Source organism: Electrophorus electricus, chromosome 10 (assembly GCF_041902795.1).
Source record: "Electrophorus electricus isolate QZ-2024a chromosome 10, ASM4190279v1, whole genome shotgun sequence".
Taxonomy (NCBI): Eukaryota; Metazoa; Chordata; class Actinopteri; order Gymnotiformes; family Gymnotidae; genus Electrophorus; species Electrophorus electricus.
The window spans coordinates 28091671-28109834 of NC_137506.1; the positions used below are offsets into that span (position 1 = coordinate 28091671).

At 39.9% G+C, this 18164-nt stretch overlaps 1 protein-coding gene across 2 annotated transcripts in view; it reads right to left on the bottom strand.

The window, feature by feature from the left end:
• Positions 1-13818, bottom strand: part of ldah (lipid droplet associated hydrolase) — a 34352-nt gene extending 20534 nt beyond the window's left edge. The window contains exons 1-3 of one of the 2 annotated variants that reach the window (XM_027008897.3): positions 13695-13818; positions 12304-12489; positions 2573-2707 (exon numbers count right to left, since the gene is read on the bottom strand). In XM_027008897.3, the coding sequence (XP_026864698.3) occupies positions 2573-2707; positions 12304-12489; positions 13695-13788 (415 nt within the window). In that variant the 5' untranslated portion in view covers positions 13789-13818. The remainder of the gene's footprint in view (positions 1-2572; positions 2708-12303; positions 12490-13694) is intronic. The other variant, XM_027008898.3, reaches the window with a different exon arrangement.
• Between the last annotated feature and the right edge of the window lie 4346 nt (positions 13819-18164).

Here is an 18164-nt window from a genome sequence, read left to right on the forward strand (position 1 = left end):
ATCAAAGCCGGGAAAGTGGATTCAGAGCAGCAGCCTTCTAGACTCATTCATACTGAATGAATGAAGACTGCAGGTCTGGGAGGCAAGGCTTGACCCAGGACACGGTTATTGACTTTGGAAAGGACCAAAATGTTCTCTGTGTTTATATTAACAGATATTTTCACTGTAATCAAAAGCATGAATCACAAATTGCCAACCACAGGAAGAGTTTTCTCCCTTGGGACATTTGGCATGTTTACCCCCACCACCTTCACCCCCCCCCCCCCCACCCCGCTTTCGTTTATGTTTCCGAAACAGAGCAATACGATATCACTTAATATTTGCTGTAAAATATGAGTAGACTTAGAAGGCCCAAGTGACTGAAGTGGTTACAAGTTTGATGATCTTATCAATGAACTCTAAGTCTCCCCATGTCTTTGCCAGGTTGACAAGTTGCCCCAGGCAAACAGAAGGTTTCTGAGTAACCATGCTGGCTGCTGACCCCCGACCGGTCCAGTGCTCTTTGAACAGTAGCAAGTCAATGGGCAGCATTCAGTGCTCATTCTAGAGCAGTACCTCTTTGACTGGACCACCACTTCACACTGCATAACCACTGCAAACTTAACCTTGGTTATAACAATTAACCTTAATGACAAAAAGTCCTTAGGAGTACAAAAACCTAACATTTATATGAATTAATACAAAACCTAATTACCCATATTACACACTGCATTTGCTTACAGCTCTCCAAAATATCTGGCTCTACAATAAAAGTGCTGATGCGGTGTACATTTTAGTGAATTTCACCACAATACAACTATATTTCAGTCATGTGTCTGCATACTGGGGGCGTTTGAGGTCTAATAAATAACAATACAAATAACAGGAAACTAAAGCTAAACTAATCAGTTAAAATGGGATGGGCACATTGAGAAGACAGGATTTCAACCGTTTCAAATTAATTCTACCTAAACAAATCCCTGTCATACTAAATGAGAAGCATTCCATAATATGGGTTTTATAATATCTGACTGCAGATCTTATCTGGATACAGTCTGATATTCTACACACTCAGCAGCTACTTCCCTGGACAGGGGCATCTGGGAACCAAATGCCAGAGGATGATAGTGTATGGATAACTGAGATGAACTAGACAATGGACTAAATGAGAAAAGAGAAGAAGAGAGCCATGCTGCACACTCAGTGCCGCCATGCTTAAGTGTCCCGTTGATGATGTCAGATGTCACGCAAACAGAGAGCTTTGAGGAAAGGAAATATAGCTTTTAATTATATCCTCTCTTTCATCTGTGCTGTCTTGGAAGAGCTTGCCGCTTACTGTCATCTCCTGGCAAATCTAAATTCAGTGCGGAGCTGTGACTTCTAATCACCCTGTTACGTGCTTGGGCGACATGGGAACAGCAATAAATGTCAATGTCTGCTGTCTGACCGTCACCAGATATCATCTGTGTGGCTGTGAATGGCGTATCGCTGTGGTCTAGCAATGGATCACCATGTGTTCACAATAAAAAGAGGAGTCGGTCGGTACTTCAATTTGTAGCAATGCTTATGACATCTCATGGGGTTTGTGACTGTTTAAGGAACACATGAATGCACTTAACATGCTAAAACTTACTATCTACAAACCTCTAGTTACTGTCTCAGTTTCAGATTTTTTAGGTATTAACAAAAGGCTGTACTTAATAATAAACTTTTCATTTTCCCAGTTAATCACATAATGGTAATGATACGATTTATGGAATCATTATCCAAGATCATGGGGTCATAAATATGTAGAAAATATGTCTAAATAGAATCTAATGAGAAGTGAATGGTCTATGCAGTTTTTTCTGCACCGTCTGTGGCCCTGACATGGCCAGCTTCCACCTTCACTGTCCAATCCATCAAGCCAACCAGTGGAAGTGCTGTTTTTGGAGATCCGAGCCATATGTATGTGGTTTGGCTTATTACAGGTGGGCTTGGCTAATGTCTTTCCCACGTAGTGAGCTCAATAAAAATGTCCACGCTGCTTTATGGATGACCATGCTGGACATTCATGCACTGGCATGGAGAGAAGGAGGGCGAGGCTACCTAGCCAGCCCGGCCTACCAGCCCTGTTCCTGTTCGCCGCAGAAGCCCAGGCTCTCAGGCTGCCTGAGGGCTGCCCGGTAACTCTATACTCTGCAAACTAAGACAACAAGGCTCAGCAGGCTGCCCATACGGCTTATCCTAAGAGTACCGGCTTTAAAGCAAAGAACAAAGTATCAAATATGTGGGAAGAAAGCATAACAAATGAGATAACTGGAAGTTTGGTTAGAGTCACAATTTTTTGTGTTTTGGTGGGTTGTGACTACACTTCATGCATCACATATTTCCCTGCACAACAGCAGCTCCATAACCTCTTTAATTGTCTGCTGCCACCTACTGACTTTGTGGCATTAGTGGCTTTGCCATCATACTGAAACATGGTCAGGAATAAATTGATATGCTAAATTAATGCTAGTGAGATGCTTAAATCAATAATATTGTGAAAAAACATTGTGCTCAGTTTCAAAAAGGTATGTATAAAATATACAGGCTACTGTAGATCTCCTACCTTCAACTAAGTCCAAGGTGTCTTGAGGTGAACAATGTCCAGCCTGACTCACAGCCCACACAGGGTATCGTCGGTTGAAGGTCTGATACAACGTCCACATGAAGGTTTTGTAAAATCCCACAACACCCGGGTTGCCTGTAGAGGGGGAGAGAAGCAGCATCTTGAAGACTCTGGTGAATGGCCTCATGGCCTCGTGGAATGAAATACACATTGCGAACTCAGTGAACACAGCCCACCTTCCTTTACCTTGACCCAGCTGCTGGGTTCCATTGACATGTCAGGGACAAAGATTATGGGTAGGAACTATGCAGGTGAAGACATGGCAGAAACTGAGGCTACGAACATTTCTGGCTGCTTTAATGTGCACAATTAAGAGCCGTTGCGTTTTTCATTCACTGGGGCAACACACAAAATGAATGAACAAATGAATGAATTTATGAAATGGATACATGCATTTATACATATACAGTCTTAAAATGATACTGCATAACAGTCACACAAAGGAAAGTGACATTTGAACATTTAAAACATTAAAAATATTTAAGAATTTAAAGAGGTTTCATGAGATTTGCTCCCCCCCCCCCCCATTTCAAGGACATTCCCTTTATTGTGGACAGCAAATAACTAATAAACTATGCTTTAATATGTGATACGCTACAAAACGCATAAGCTACAGCCTAAGATGCAGTGCTTCAAACAAGTGTAGGGGGCTCTAACTGACCACTGACACAAGAAGCTACGCCCCACTTACAACAAAGGAAGAGGTCCATCGCAAGGCTTGTGACCCTGTGCCATTGGTCTTAATGGATGAGACTAAGCACAAGCGAGAGGAGATGCAAAGAGAAATGGCACTGCTGAGCACCAGCTGCCCCTGCAACCGAACAAAGAGCACCCTGTCTTCGTGGTCAGGCCGGCTAACTCCAGCTCTCTTTGGGCACTGTCTCAAACCGCGATAAATCTCGTGTGTGAGCGAGAGTCTATGTATGACAGCACCACAGCAAAACGAGTTGCACAATTCCACTGCAAGTCTACTGATGTTTTGTGCAGAATTTCTAAAGGGGGGAGTGGGGGAGGGGTCAAGAATGGCCACCTGGAGAAAGAGTCATATCAGGAATCCTGTCACCAAGTAGCATGGTCATTTTAGCACAGTGGTATGCTGGAGGCGGTGAGTAACTTCCGTCTCATGGGTGCACTCAAGGTGCTCGTAGTTCTCAGTCTGGTGAGTCAGTAGGCCTGCTCAGAGTACACTGAAGCTGGGTGATGAGCAAAACTGTCCCAGACACAACCTCTTCTTCCCATAAGGCTGCACGTGACACATGCAGCCACGTAAACCAAAACGCAGGCTGTTTTTGCGACACTCGTCATCTAAATAAGCCTAGTCCTAGACCAAAATGGCCTTTCCTGAGGAATCCTAAACTGGGGGTGCAACTTAACCTGAGATGAGACTTATGCTTGCATGTGGCCAGAAGACCAGTGCAACCATGCAATCCCCAGTATACTGACATGTACATTTTTTTCTAATTCTCATCAGATTCAAGTTATGGGAGCCATCAGTGTCAGTTGTTCACTGTTACAGACAACAAGAATTTATTTTCCTTTCAAGTAACATTCTCAAGTGGTAGAGGAGCATGTTATGCAGTGGGTGGTGTCCTCCAGCTGGGTCTGGCACCAAAAGATGCCTTAAAGCAAACAAACACTTTACAAGCAGCCTAATGACATCCATGACAAAACACAAAACCTCTAAATGCAAGGCCCCTCTGGGGGGTTGGGGAGGCACAGGCCGCACAAAAAACAACCATGGCATGTGAGCGGTAGTCCGTGCTTGAACCCAAACTACTGGCGGTTTGATCTTTGCGGCTCTGAAGCGCGCAACAGTTCCTGCCCTTGTTTTAATATTTTGATTCAAATATCCTGAGTCATTAATCAGAAAACAGATTGCAGCTGCTTAAGGCACATTGCACAACGCCTTTAGACACACTTGTGGGGATGTTTGTGTTAGTGGGAGTCTTTTAATCTACATTACGAAGACAATCTGGGCGAAGTACAAAACAAATGACCAAAAATTTTTTTATTTTTTTCTGTTAAATCACTAGTCACCCAAAATCAATCAATTAAGAATCCAGATTGCTCACTACCTCTGGGTTTGTGTTTTGCCCGTCTCTTCCTTAATTTGCAAGCTTTGGTCAGAATCACTGGCAATGTTGATAAAACATGGATCTTTGCACAAAGTTCTGAGCTGGTGCGAAAGTAGAGGTTGGCACACATCTTAGCAGCTATAAGTGGCTGTTTGATAGCAAAATATACTACTCCAGACATTTTACATATGAATTGCTAATGGATTTACCAAAAAAAAGGCATTGCATAACTTCAGACAAACCAACAAATTTCAGAAACCAAAACACTGCAGCACTTAGCAGTCATATTATTTGATCACGCTAGAAAGGCACCTCTATAAAGGTTAAAACGGGTTAGAAAGTACAAATTGCCTACTATTCAATTCCATGCATTTTGCAAATTCCAAGAAGAAAAAAAGCCTAGAATGTATAGTAATCAGGCAGAACTGAAATAAAAATGATCAAGTATGAAATATGAAATCTCTCAGCTGTGGTGGATGTGGAATATTACATATTAGTGAGAAAACTGATGCAAAAATGCAGGCTACCTATTTATATCATGGCAAGCCATGGGGTTAGCAGGTCCAAGTAAAGGAAGCTGCTGGGCTTACGTTACCTCTATAAAGGAAATGTACTTGCGGTACCTTTAAAGAACAACTGTTTCAGAATACCTACCTTCGTTCCACCACATTCCTCCAAAATATTTTATTTATATTAGAATATATTTCTGCTTATTTATTTATATCTATCATTTGTTTAATATGCGCACGACATTTCAGCTTTTACTTGCTGTCTTTTTATACGATCATCTTTTTATTCCCCGATTATTTAATCATGAATACACAAATGCATGTATGAGCTCAAGCTGTAAATGTAGCAAACTGTGAACTTCAAACTTTTTTTTTTAAGCTCATCATCGTTGTGTACTCTGTGAACATGGGCCGGGATCAGTGAGGCAGACCTCCACCATAGCAGCGCATCCTTTCATCTGCCTGCTCTTGCTGCTCCCGTCCCCTCCTGGGCTCTGGGCCTGAAGCTGAGCAGGCTAAGATTTTGTGCACCGATAGGCCTGTGGGAAGCGAGTGGGCGGGCGCTAAGGGCCAATAGCAGCCCTCCTGAACCCTCGTCAAACTGATTAAATCCATTTGTATGTTTTCATTTATGCTGAGGATTTCCAAATCTCTCCCAGATGGGGTTTGCCCCCACCCACCCACCCAACCCAAGGCTCAAAGCCGGTGCTGCTTCAGGCCTGTGCTATCGGAGACGACAATCCACCACAATAAAGCGCCTAGATCTCGCTCAAGGTCTGGGTGGGATCAAAGGTCTTCCCTGAATTGTATGCACTGTTACACGTGGATCTAGTGCAGAGGTCTGGTGTGTGGGGGAGGTTCAGTGGGGAAGTGGTGTCGACAAAAAGGCAAGCACTTAGCAATAAACACCTCAACGCATAGCTGCGCTCTGCAGTAGGATGTCCTGTAATTTAAACACTTCATGAGGACTACTTGACTACAGTGTCTACACGAAGTGGCTCAATTACAAGCCCTGTAATTGAGACACCTCATGAGGATTACTTAACGACAGAATGAGATGTTTGTGTTTATGAGAGCAGGACACTCAGGTAACTGCTGGCTCAAAAGTTTTTTTTGAACTCCAGGCAGATGTATTTGTTTTTCCTTTATAGCCACGTGTGTGCTTTTTGACAGGAATCCAAGTGAGCATCGCCTATCGAATCAGTGAAGAAAAAAAAAGAAAAACAAATCTTGTCGGTTTCTGTGCAGGGAAAGAATGCAAAGGAGGCATTCCTATATCCTTGGAAAAAAGAAAACGAGGACAGAAGCATGAGCTATCCTCGCCTCTCCTCCACGTTATCATTTCCCTCTTTCCCCTGAGTTCATAAATTCAGGGCTGTTGCTGGAACATTAAACAGATACCCAGCCCGCCGTCTCTGACCCCGAGGCTGCCTGGACTACCACGCCACTGACGTAGCCCTGCAGGTGCAGGGGCCGCCCTCCGTCACCCCTGCTCTCTAAAACACACTTGCAAGCAGCGGCACTAAATCAGTGCATACAGGCTAACTGAATAGTGATGTGTGACCCATGGGGTCTTGGCGAGATGATATACGTTGTCGCGTTTGGTGTGAGCATAAAAAGAGGTCTTCTCCACAGCAAGTTGTGGATAACAACCCTTCAACCCTAGGATGGCATCCTGAAATTGCCTTCCTTTGATCCATATCAGTGGCGGCCATTAACAGAATCGCAGGCCGAACGGCAGACACCAGTTCAACTCATGAAAGAAATCCGCCTATGACAACATCGGCACCGCATGTGCTGGAATTCTTACTGTGGACAGTGTGTGGAGTCCACTTTAACAGATTGGCTCTTAACATGCCAAAAAGTCTATCCATCACACGAAAGGAGGAGAACAAGTGAAAATGCTTTATTGACTTTGGCAAAGATGCAACCAAGGGTCACTATAGCCAGCTCTTCTGATAGACTATTTTCTCTGAGGGCTGTTCCCTGAAACCCATGAGGTCTGTGTGGCTCCAGATGAAGGCAGGGCTGTAGCAGATTACTGTTAAGGGGCCTGATGTGTCTTTATAGTGTAAACCTGGCTGGCTAAAGACAACTTAAAATAATACTGGACTTTAAACAGAAAACTCAATCAACAATATGTCCAAAATAATAAGACTACAAGGAATATAAAGGTGGGGTTCAGCAAAGATATCTGACACTTATTTTGAACCAAACAGTCAACATTAAAAACTTTACGGTTAAAAGCTTTCCCGACATGATATGCAACTTTATCTCAGGCTCGGAAAAATATTCTCCATCACTCAACACCTCTATTAGTACAACAGAGATTTTTTAAAAAGGTTCTTGGGATCCAAGGATGGACTAGCAATCAAAGAGAACCTCCAGGTAACATTCCTAGAAACAACCTTTACTGACATGCCTGTTGACTCCTGCTCCATAGACAAATGCAAGCAAGCTGAATTACAATAATACAATAGGATCTCTTATTGACAAGGTGTTCCTGATTGCTAGGTGTTCCATGTTTAAGGCAGGATTCATACAGAGAGAGAGGAGAAGGCCTGCTTAGCACAGCTGAGAACAGTCACATGCACACTGCGTAGTGTGCAAAGTCAAGAAGAAAAAAAGACCTCAGAAAAGCTTAATGATGAAAGGAAAGAGTGTGGAAGGAAGCTCTGTAGGATTATTATGAATTATCAAACAATGTGATACTGAGGGGTATTGGATACAGCTGCTTGGACCAGGAAAGTGCTCAGCACAGCAGGTTCCTATAAATTCGACCCATCTGTGAAAGACATCCCCTAAGCCACTGAACATCTTTTACAGCTTTAATATGAGTTATAATAACTTATTCTTCACTCATCTCAACAAATTATGAAGAGCTTTACATGGTCCAATTTTAAACTTCTAAATCCTCAAGTGAACTAGAAAATTGGATAATTCTAATTCTGCTTAAGACTGTCAGTCCCACACTGACATTAAATATTAACAGCTGCCACTCTTTGTATTTACATTGCAACGAGCAAAAATCCATATGTTGGAACATGGAACATTTTTGAAGTACTTACTGAATTGATTCTTAAAAAAAAAAAAAAGATGACATGTGTTCATATTTTGCTGCAATACTGATTTTGTTTGTACAAAGGGCAGTTATGGCTCAAGGGCAAATGTACTGGTGCATCTCTCTCTCTGCCTCTCCCCACAAGCAGCAGCCTTCTGAAACTGTATTTCTTTCAGAATAAATTGAGACTGGGTCACGCAGGTCAATAGGACCTGGTGCCACAGATCAGTAAGGGTGATAAACATTTGAAATGTATTGTAGCAAACAGAAATGTCAATTCACTTGAAAAAATAAAATTCTTCTTTTATCCTTCCAAGCTCACCTGATTGAGCGGAATTTGATATTATTGGAGAAATAACTGCCAACTAAAAAAAAAAAAGTAAATATCTTGTGCTGCATCTGATGAGATAACTAGAGATTTAAAGTTCTTAACTTTATCAGACATGGTGAAAGCACATAATCTATGAACTATGTCCTTTATAAAGACATTCATTATCACCAACAGTACTAATTACATTAGTCATAACCCATAGTCAGATTATGCATTCCACCCTGCTGTTTCCTTTCATTCTGCCCAAGACAGGGTGCTTGGCTCACTAACCGGCATACACCCCTCACCGCAGCAGTGTTATTGTAGCAGATTAAAACTGTAGCACCTGTGCTTTGCCCCTGGTGGATATGAGACACCGGGAGGGGACTCTGGCGAGACAGCAGCGATAATTGCCGTTATCTCTGGGGAAAAGGGCACAGGCTCTACAATAACAGCCCTTTACCCACACGTTGTCTACATGCCATAAAAGAGTCCTTTGAGCGCAATGCTCAGTGACATTCAGGGCCAAAGAAAACCGGCCACTCCTCACAACGCTCTTGAAGGTCATCAGCCTGAGCCTGGTCTTTTCGGTGAGAAATGCTGGTTGGTCACATCTTAATAGTGTGCTACAAGAAAAGCATATGCTACATGCGTGACACTGATTGAGGTCAAGGGGAAGAAATGGGATCAGTTGTGATGGACTCTTCAGTGACAGGCAAACAGAAAGGCAGTGACAGAACAAGAGTCCTTAAGAAAGATGTCTGATGACAAGGCAAGACATGTCAGTATTCATTCAATCAATTCAAGGGCGACCAGACTGAACATGTATGTGGATGAGCCACCTACATAATCTACTCACTCACACACATGCCTCCTAGGCTACAAAAGAAAGGCAATGTTAAAGTGAGACACTCATATTTGTCACAAGAACTACGAACTCTTTGTAATAATGGTTCATTAAGAATGCATCTTTCCCAAGATGTTATCTAACCAGAATGTGAGAATCAGGGAATTTTCTTTCACAAAACTTAAACACGTAGCTCTTGTTCAGTGATAAGTTAGATGAACTGACACAAACAGCCACCCAACTATTACTGAAACAATGCTCCTCAAACAAAGTACAGCTGAAAGCTGTTGCATTCCACCCCTTTACATCAGAGGTTATCAATCCAATCCAACCCACAACAAATTTGCCAGGTAATCAAGGAGTTCTGTAGGCCCTTGATTACTTGGGTTAGGTCAATGAGGGCCTTGTATGGACCTTGTATGTTGGAAAGTCACGTTTCCATCAACAAAGTGTCAGTGCTAGTGCCGAAGCCAGTGATAGCTCACGGGAACTAGTGAATATTACAAGAATGGGCCTGCATTTTTAGTGGTGGGAGAGCTGAACAAGAAGTCATACAGAGGGGTTGGCAGGGGACACAGATCCAATTCTTGGTTAGCAAATTTTATTATACAGAGAAAGATAGAGAATTAACTATTTCAGCAGCACAGAGAGATTGTCAGACTAGTATGTGCAAGATGACAAAACAAGTGCTTTGTTTATTTTTATGTTCTGAATGTGTACAGTTACGTACAGTTATTAAATAGCAACTTGCATTTACTGAGACATGAAACATTGGCATGGATTGAAAGGAAAAAAAAGTGAAATGGCAAATTTCTGGTAAATGGCCACTAAACAACTTAAAAAGTAACATCAGAGCCGTGGCCTTTAGCTGCTTGCATCACAGGCTCCACGGTTCGAGACCAGCAAGTTTATGGAGCCAGAACAGACACTGGAAAAGTATGGAAGAGGTCAACATTTTTGACACAATGTTGGTGCTACATGAGGACATTTGCAAAATTCATGGCAGTATATTAAATAATAATTGAATAAATACAAGGAAAGGATGCCTGATGTAAACAAGTAAGTTCAAATTGTTTCTATATACACTCTGGAAAAACATTTCCCTTTCCAATAAAAGGGAATGTTCAATATTCACTATTATACCCTCTAGTTAACTGCCTTAATTCACTAGTGTATCCAAGACAGTAAAGAATTGTATAAAGTATAGTTTGCAAAAAACTATTGTATAATTTGCACTTTATTTGCAGTCATTTTCCTATTTCCCAAAGTTACCTTTCCAGTCAAGAGGACAAAGCCCAAATCATTCCAGCCCACATGCAATTTAACCCCAGCGCTACCTGATTTAATCAATTACTGACACATGCATGAAACTATTCAGAAATAAGAAGTAAGAAAAACAAAATGGGCCATTAAAGCTACTACATAGTGTATATAATTCTGAACTACAATGGAATGTGGCATACTGCAAATGCCGCATAACTTAACAAATTCCATTACAATAACACACATTAGCAAACATGTCACACTTTCATAAGACGAACATTCAGATTTACTACAAGCCCAAGGTTGTTGCAGTAATATTGAAATAATAGCAATTTAATTTTTTTTAAATGTGTCCTCTTCAAAAATATTTTACATTATCATGATTACTCACTTACAATGAATTTGCCCTTCTTAATAGACAATACAGCAATGAAGGATTTCAGATATATTTCAAATTGCATTGCTGCTATTTTAAACAAAGATAACCCAATAGTAATTGGGTCAAAACAAAGCATCAGGCTGAACTGTATCCATGTATTTCTCATAGAGCCAGGCTTTAATTTCACTATCGTGAATGGACCATGCTGGTGAAAGTTTAAAAGGAGAGAAGAAGGACATGAGCCTATTTGTTGCTGTGACTACTTGGAAAGATGCTTGGAAACCTCTCTAATGCTGTGGGTAACTGATACTACAAAGACACATTCTGTTGGACCTTTGGGAGCTTATGTGGTTTTACATAAGCTCCCAAAGGTCCAGCAGAATCTTTGATCTTTTAACACCTGCACCTGAGCCACACAGGTTTTCTACAACATCATGCTACTCAAAGGGTCTATCAGGGAGGTGGTAGCATAGTCCACCATTTTCCACTGGTGCTTTCCTGACGCAGAGACAAACGTAAAAAGGAAACCTGCCATCCTAGGTCCACGTTCTTGTTCACGTGGCCAGCATGGGCTGGCAAGTGTACTGTCCAGCCCTTAAAGTCAGGCCGCCCCCTTCACCCACCCGCAGACCAAAGCTGTGACTTCTGCCTGCGTCTCGCCTTTTCCATGAGTTTGTTTATTTTTATCTTGGCAACAAAAGAATGGAACATGCTTCCTTTTATCTGATAAAGTTTTATCTGGTAATTCATCTTAATAAGTGAGGTGAGGTCAGATGCTTTGAAGTTGAGCAAAAACTCAAAAGGAAATAAAAATGAAGAAAAACTAAATAAATAAAGGAAAATTTTTGTTTTGTTTTTGGATTTGGATAGTAACTATAAAATGAAGTGTGGCAAAATAGCAGTTGTTTTGTGCAGGAAAAGCCTGTTATGCCAATATTATCTGCCAGTGTACGTTAATGTCTGCTTTTTAAAGATGATGAGTTCAATACATAATCTTTAACCCACTACCTCTGCTTCTGACAGAGTTGTTACAAAGCACAAAGAAACCAAATCAGGTTTTTCTTGAATTGGCAAAATTCATAATTCATTCACATAACTGTCAGAAAACCATATTAAATTACTGTTACTGCAAAAACAAAACAAAAATAGCTGAAAATATGGACAGTGTGTCTCCCTGCTGTGTATGTCATGCATTTCAGGGCTACAGGGGCCTTTCGTGTGGCCTACCTGGAATGATGAGAATGAGCGCTCTGGCTGGGTTAGGGCTTTTGACAGCAGCATACAGGTCCGTGGGCCCATATTTTAGCACTTCAGTGAGAGTCCCTCTACAGTAGACACGTTCCAAAGTGGCATCCTCCGTCTGACCTTGGTTCCTGTGGCTACCCATCACATCAGCACAGCCAGATGCCGAGACTAAACACACACACACATGCACACATCCACACAGAAATTGCCTTACCAACAATGTAAACAGAACAAAATGTCTTAAAAATAAGCAGAAGAAAAGCATTTTCCTACAAAAGTAACAATAAGAAAAGTCTAGCATAAATTTGTGAATTGGATTATTTATTTACGTTTTATGAATCTAACGTGCAGTGTTCACCTTGGAAATGACTGTCAGTCCCAATGAAAGGGGGGTGGATGAAAGATACAGTGCACAAGGGAAAGTATCGATCAAGAATACTTTGGCGTGATTATAAAAAGAAAACTGATTAGACATTTAAGAGTACATGAGAAAAATCATATTTTAAGAATTTAGTGGCGTGATTTGATATCAAACAGACATTTTCTATTAGTTATCCCAATAAACCAAATTCCTATAGTACAAACACTTCAGCGTAATTTAGAAAGTGTTCTCCAAGAATATAGTGGCATGAATTGATCATTTGATTTGTGTTTGGTTTTTTTTATTGTATTTTTAAATAATATGCTATATTTAACTGATAGGCCATTTGCACAATTTTGCTTTATAATTTCTGCTGATTCTCACAGTAAAAACATAAGGAAGTCATATCATGCGTAGCTAAAATCATATTTAAAAATAGTGGATTTAACTGAAAATAAATACATTTTAACAGGGGAACAAATTTAAGACTTTTCTCTTCTATATATGCTTTAACACAATTTCCTTTAGTGCGTTAGACATGGGTAAGACATGTTTAAGCTGTAGAACATTTCTTTTAGATTTCTAATGCCCGAAATAAAAGTCGTTTCACAACCGTAAACCGTAATATATGAAGTAGCAGCGCACCAAAACCTTCGTGTGGCTAGAGCGATCGAGGCTTTGCGATGTGCAAATGAGGGGGTCCTCCAGGTCACTCACCGACCTATTATCTTCACTCGTTAGGTAGCCGGCTAGGTCAGCAAAGTACACTAGCTAGCCAGCGTTAGGTTAGTAAGAAGTGAGAAGAGTTGCGCTAGTTTCCAAAAAGACCATATGCTGTAATGTTGTTGCCTACGTGGTTTAACATGTATAACCTACAACTACAGCGAGCACGACTGCGCCTTCTTGCTTACTACTACTTAACAAGCTACGAAAGGGTTGGCAAGCTAGCTAATAACACGTACAACTAGGTTTAATGAATTCATTACATGTAATTCATAATGACACTCCTTACCGAAACACACCTTTGCGTCTTTTTGGATGCCAATGATGTTTCTAAAATGTCTTTTAAAATGCGAAACCAGCCACCTCCTCGCCACAAAAATCATTGGGCAAATGACCGAAATCTCGCTTCCTGCTTTCTTCTAGCCCTTTGCGCTGCAAGATTCTACATGTTCAAACGCATTATTGCCACCTAGTGTTTGGAAGCGGTAAATGAGGTGCATTCACTTTACCTTTGACTAATATAGAATTGGCTTGCCGAGGTTATTTCTAAATGTATGGCAAAAGTGAAATCTTTCAGTAAGCACATCTGGAAGTTCTATTCACAAAATATTTTTGAAAACTTAATAACACATTTTGTCATTAAAATGAACTACTAAAAAGTGCAAATGTGCACCTTTTAATTGTCCAACAACTGACATTTGTTGATTTTAACAATTGCATTAATGTACCAACACTTTAAACAGAACACAAAGCATCAGAAACAGAAGCTCAGGATTTTATGCATCTCTGCTTAGCCTACAATGTGATACCTTGTCTCATCAGGTTCTACGCTTGTCTCCAAAATAGGTGCAATAAGGCAACCCCGCTTATAGCCTTACTACACAACTGCAGTTCTCATGGCTGAGGGAATTTTAAGAGATGGGTTTGGTTTGAGAGTTTTGTCATATGGCCCCAAACCTAAAATGGATCCTTCAAGAGACATGATCAAGCCCGGAGGGGACAAATTCCAGGACATTCTGGATTTGGGGTTAAACCAGGACCGGAACTAAATTCTAATAGGTGACAGAATTCCTGGAGCTGAATTGTAAGTATTGTTTACTGTTGGGGAAGTGATAACCTTTTGACATACACACTTTCCTGAGCAAATACGATTAGTTGCATGTAGTCCAGTCCAGTATTTTATGAATCACAAATGATTCTAATTAAACAAATTCTCAAAGCATCTTCCTTGCAGAAGGGATCATTAAAATCATTTCAGGATTACACCAATCATGAACCACAGGCTTGTTTCTTTAACTGTCAGGGAGCTGTAGTGCATCTGCAACTCAGTTTTAAATCCACCATCTCAAGATCATCAGTCACTTGTAGCAGCTCACATGTAAAACTGAACGGAACTAAAAAAGGAAACATAGAGTGAAAAAAGACTCATGTGTTTTAAAAAGGAGAGGAAACACAGGAATAATCCTCCACAGATGGACTTCTGACACCTTCGTATACCTGTGCCTACTCATGCTAAATCGGTGTGATAAAGAACAGGAGACATTTTTTTCAAGCAGAGGGTTACTTCGCTCAGAGATCCAAAACACATGGACTAGTTTAATTTCAGAAACCCAACCACAGTGACCAGTCTAATGTATATCACATACTGTAACCTATTCATTACAGTCAGAAGTTATAACAGGTGTCAAACATCGTGGCTGTGATCCATACTTACAACAAAGAGTATACCAAAAGTAATAAAATATGAGCAGACATTGCTAATTAAAATCAGAAGGAAAAGAAAACTTACTTTGCAGATATTCCAAATATTTCGTGCTTTTAGCCTAATGTCCAGGAGTCTCCATCTCATCAATAATGATGATATTTCACTGGAAACATGTGTAAAGTCCAACCACACACAGTCATACCCATTTTGGCTAACCTGTTTGAGGGAGCTGGAGAATACTTAGTGCACCTGTGAAAACACAATATCAAAATATTGAGAGCAATCTTTGAAGGAGAGGTCTCTACACTGAGCTCAAATGAGAAAAAGGAGTCAATAATGTTAAGTATTTCCTGAAAATGTCTTGACGGATGACAACGTGAATATCTTTCATTCATTAATAAACAGCTCTTATATGCAGATGTTTTATTCCTTGTTATTTTTCTTTTGATTCCCCTCCACTCCTTGCTTTGAAACCAATAAAGACATATAAAAATTCCAAGGATTTTTGAAGTTATGGGTTTCATGTGTTAAACATCTTACTATGGGATCTGGTGCACATTTATATTTGGGTTCAGTTATTTGAAGAAATAAGCAAGTTGGCAGAGTAATTTGTTAATTTCTACATAAGCAAGAAATTAGGAGAGCAGAACAATCCTGCTCTGACCCGTGATTAAACTTTTCAGTGTGAATCCAATGAGATTTTTTCAAAAAAGTAAAGCAAATATGTTCATTCACAGAGAATGGTTCACAGAGAAATATATGGTAATTTTCTGGCTTTAATCACATTTTTTAATGTGACAATTTCCAAATTGCTAGTAAAGGGCAGGTTAAATTGAGTTTTGTATGGGGTTTGGTGCATTCATTATTCAAGAATGATATGAAAATATAATTATATCTAAACTGAATTTTAAATCAATTGTTCTTTCAAATGTTTTGGGTGTAGTGTCCAAAAAAGGAAAGGACTGCCTTGTTTATAAACTGATAATTAAATTAAAATAAATTATTTACAAGTGCACAGACACATCTGGCATCATCCTATGTAACCGTCTCATTATAATTTTCATATATTGTGTTATATACTCAGTGTTGGACATTCCTCAGTGTCATTTATGACAGCATCACACTTGAGTGACACTGATTGGGGATCGTCTTAAAGCAGCTGTAATCAATTTTGAAATGTTTGCAAACTGCTAGGTTTGCTAGGTTTGAGCACAGAATGAACTGACCTCCTCCTCTTCAGTGCCACGCCCTCCTTCCAAAGACATGTATGGTTGATATTTAGCCTAACAGAAGCAAATTACCTAAACTAGCAGCATACTGGCTTGTAGCCCAGCTCATCCTATTCTGTATTACCCTGCTCTGTTTTGCAGCTCCAGCCTCCAGCCTGGGTCAGTGGAACATGGGTTGTATGTTGTGTTATGGCGTTGATTGGTACAGCAGCGAAATAGTTTTAAGAGTTGCCTGTGCTTGTCTGCAAATAGATCTTAGAGTTGATTAACAAATTATCCATTTGAATAGTTTGTCTGTGTGAGGGAGAACCAGTTAAATAGAATAGTAGCAATCGTATACGATGTCACTGGCCAGCAATAAAGCAATAAAGCAATGTACTGAGACTTCTTTGATTAGCTTACATCTATGAGCCAGTTTCCCACATTCACGTTAAGCCTAAGCTTTGACTAAAAAGATTTTCCAATGGCAATGTACCACTGACATTGCAATTTAACCCAAAACTTGGCTTTATCTATGTCTGGGAAACTGGCTTAGTATGTTCCAGGTTAGTCATTTTATTTTTAAAACACGATAAGGCTTCTTTTTTGCTTTCTTGTGACTTGAGTGCTACAACAAGTGTTTCAAATTTTAAACCCAAGAGAAAACAATTTGCCACAGTCAGAATTGACTGTATGTATGCCATGTTAGTAATGTTGCTGAGTCCAAGGCCAGCTGCTTTTTATGGACCAGTGCAGCTGTAAATCAGCCCACAATGCAGTGAGACACTTTGAAATCTGCTGAAGTGATTTAAGAGTGTGACAGCCCAAACAGGTCAAGATCCATTATCAATAATGCAAGGCTGCACACTGTCCATCAGAACCACACAAAAGTCTATTGCAAACAAAGAACAATTGAGTGCAAACACAGAACAACTGAGTGCAAACACAGAACAATCTAGTGCAAACACTGAATGATGTAGTGCAAAACAGAACAACTGAGTACAAACACATGCAAGCATTTGTACACATTTGCATAAACAAAATTACTATTAAGATAGATTCTCTAAAAGGTGACAACTAAATGTTAGTGTTGAGATGACAACTACATTTTAGTGTTAGAACATGTGTGTGTGTGTGTGTGTGTGTGTGTGTGTGTGTGTGTGTGTGTGTGTGTGTGTGTAGGATGTCATTTACACACAAGGTCAGGAGGAGAAGAATGCTCAATCAATAAAGTAGCTGATGTCTAATCACATTAGTTTCTTTGTCCTTAGATTCCAGTCATATCTGTTTTAGTTTATTTCTCATTTAAACATTAGACTATCTTTAACAAATTATATTGCTTTAAAAGTGATGACAGTAGTACAGCCACTAGCACAATGTATTAGATTGTGATTTTTTTATTTAACAGGATGAAAATAGAAAATGTATTAACTTTGTTTTCCAAAGTGCATCTAAATGATCAGATCAGCAAACGATCAAATTAGTTTACACTTTTAATGAATATTTATGACCTGTTCAGCCATGGCTTAATTTTTAAAGATAAACAGTGACTATATGTACTATATACATATACAATATATATCATAACATATACATGATATATCAAGCCAGTATATTGCAAACCACTTCATAGCTCATACATCGCACTTCTATTATATTAATCTGTATTGTTATTTATTAGGATACTTTATCTCCCCAGGGTTCTTTTTCCTTTTGGCGGTGAGGAAATGTAAAACTCAAAGGAGAAAAACTACCAAACCATGCAGAGAAAAGTGAAATGGTTTTATATTTTTACAGCTGTTTTAGCACAAGCTATGATTTAAAAAACAGCATAGCTTTGACAAAT